Source organism: Nansenia antarctica (genome assembly GCF_963989245.1).
Source record: "Nansenia antarctica genome assembly, chromosome: 16".
Classification (NCBI taxonomy): domain Eukaryota; kingdom Metazoa; phylum Chordata; class Actinopteri; order Argentiniformes; family Microstomatidae; genus Nansenia; species Nansenia antarctica.
The window spans coordinates 16,561,892-16,564,391 of NC_137686.1; the positions used below are offsets into that span (position 1 = coordinate 16,561,892).

A 2,500-nucleotide genomic window follows, 5' to 3' on the forward strand; every position below is an offset into this window, starting at 1 on the left:
AAGCGCAATCACCATGGCAACGCCTCTCTCTGGGCTGGCTCACCCCCACAAAAAAAAAATTTCTTCTCAGACAAACGGACACTGATGAATTCACATTACCAGTCGTTGAGCGCAGCAGCGCCTGAGAGGCGGTTTATGATATCTCCTCTCCGTGTGCTCTGTGCCTGGTTTCAAATCACGCCGCTAACAGGTTACGTGAGAGGGTCTCGCCGCGGAGCCGGAGCTTCATCAGCAGCCCTCTAATCCAATAACAGTGGGATGGGGCCCCCTCTACTGGAAGAGTATTGCATTTCCATTCCATTACACCGCATTCCATTACATGTCCTCCCCTATCTATTCATTCAATCAGCAGACCCGGGAGTGTTCACCATCACCGTGGCGTTTCCGCATTAGCAGTCATTTATACGCCCCAGTACATTACGCAACACATTTAACAAACGCCTAAATGGAATGACATCATCGTCCTCCATTAAGCTCACACTCGCCAGGCCATCCCATACACACACACACACACACACACACACACACACACACACACACACACACACACACACACACACACACACACACACACAGTGTGATGTGCTCCCACACTATTTGTAAATTCATAGACAGATTATATGTGTTTATTTTTAAGATATAAGTGTAGATAAATAAAACAAATTCTGAAAGTGTATGCCCCGAGGCTTCATTATTAACATAATTGATTATTTTATCTCTGTCAGACAACTAGAGGCAACTAGAGCTCTGCTACATGGATTTTGGATTGCTGACGTGCTGTTTGTGTCCTTCTTTTCTCTTTATCCTTCCCTCCCTCCTCTCTCTCCCCCCCACCTCTCTCTCTCTCTCTCTCTCTCTCTCTCTCCCCCCCCCCTCTCTCTCTCTCTCTCTCTTTCTCTTTCTCACCCTCCTCCTCCTCCTCTCTCTCTCTCTCTCTCTCTCTCTTTCTCTCTCTTTCTCTCTCTCTCCCTCCTCCTTCGCTCTCTCTCCCTCCTCCTCTTCTCTCTCTCTCCCCACACCTCTCCAACCCCCCCCCACCCCTCTCCCTCTTCCTCTCTCTCTCTCTTTCTCTCTCTTTCTCTCTCTCTCACCCTCCTCTCTCTTTCTCTCTCTTTCTCTCTCTCTCCCTCCTCCTTCGCTCTTTCTCCCTCTTCCTCTCTCTCTCTCTTTCTCTCTCCCCCCACCCCTCTCTCTCTCTCTCTCCCTCTCTTTGTCCCCGCCACCCCTCTCCCCTCTCCCTCTCTCTCTCTCTCTCTCTCTCTCTTTCTCTCTCTCCCCCCTCTACGCCCCCCCAACCCTGTCTCTCTCTCTCTCCCCCATCCCTCTCTCAGGCCCGTCTCCTTCACGTGGGAGAAGAAGGATGTAGAGCTCCCCCCGCTGGCCGCCAAGGTGGACGGCAGCTTCCTGCGCTTCGAGGCGCTCAACAAATCAGACAACGGCGTGTATCTGTGTCACGTCGACAACGGGATCGGCAAGAGCACGGGAGAGTACACGCTGCTGGTCAACGGTAATGATCCCAGAAAGAAAGAGAGAGAGAGAGAGAGAGAGAGAGAGAGAGAGAGAGAGAGGGAGGGAAGGAAGGAAGGAGAGAGAGAGGGCGAGCCTAGAGGAGGTTGTGTACCACGACAGGATGTCTTTTCTTTCCTGTGTTCTGTTCATCCTTTATTTCTGTTGCTGCTGTTGCTGTTGTTGCTGTGTGGGTCGACGTCCACCGTCTTTTTTTTCTGATTTTCTTTCTTTCGTTTCTTTCCTGTTTTTACCTTCTCTTATTCCGCCACGCCATTCCGCCTCGCGCTTCGCCTCTCTCCTCGCTTTCAAACTGCGCTTATCTCTCCTCCATGCCGACGTTCTGCCTTTCTCTCTCTCGGCCCCTCCTCTCTCTGCTCTACCTCTCCTCTCCTCCTCCCCTCCTGGAATACATGCCTTTTCTTTTTCCTTCCAACAGATCCGAACAACCCCTTCCCCACCACTCTAGATCTCCCCTTCTCCTCCCCCTCCTCCTCCTCCTCTTCCTCCTCCTCCTCCCCCCCCTTCCCCACCACTCTAGATCTCCCCTCCTCCCCCTCCTCCTCCTCCTCCTCTCCCACCTCCTCCTCTCAGTCTCCCTCTCTCACTCCAACTTTTGGGTCTCCCTCCCTCCTCCCTCCCTCCCTTCCCTCCACCCCTCCCTCCGCCTCTCCTCCAGCGATCTATTCCTTTTCTATTCCTTACCCGTCTGATCTTCCTCTCACCCCTCCTCCCCTTCCCTCCCCCTCTTCCTCCCCTCCTTCTAACCACCTGCCCTCTACCTCCATGTCTAACTCTCTCTTTCCTGATCTCACACCGTCTCCTGAGCCCTCCCCCCCCTCCCCCCCTGCCCCTGCTGCCTCTTCCACCTCTTCTTCCGCTCCTCCTGCCAGCGGTACTCCCCCTGTCGCTCCCCCCTCCGCCTCCCTTACTCCCCCCTCAGTTTCCATTCGGCTGAATGGAGTTAACATCTTCCCAGGTAAATGACCTCAGT

General features: G+C 53.5%; 1 protein-coding gene across 1 annotated transcript in view; it reads left to right on the top strand.

The window, feature by feature from the left end:
- Positions 1-2,500, top strand: part of cadm3 (cell adhesion molecule 3) — a gene marked incomplete at its 3' end in the record, with an annotated part of 35,397 nt that overhangs the window by 28,757 nt on the left and 4,140 nt on the right. The window contains exons 6-7 of the mRNA XM_080546923.1: positions 191-203; positions 1,332-1,507. Coding sequence (XP_080403049.1) covers positions 191-203; positions 1,332-1,507 — 189 coding nt within the window. The remainder of the gene's footprint in view (positions 1-190; positions 204-1,331; positions 1,508-2,500) is intronic.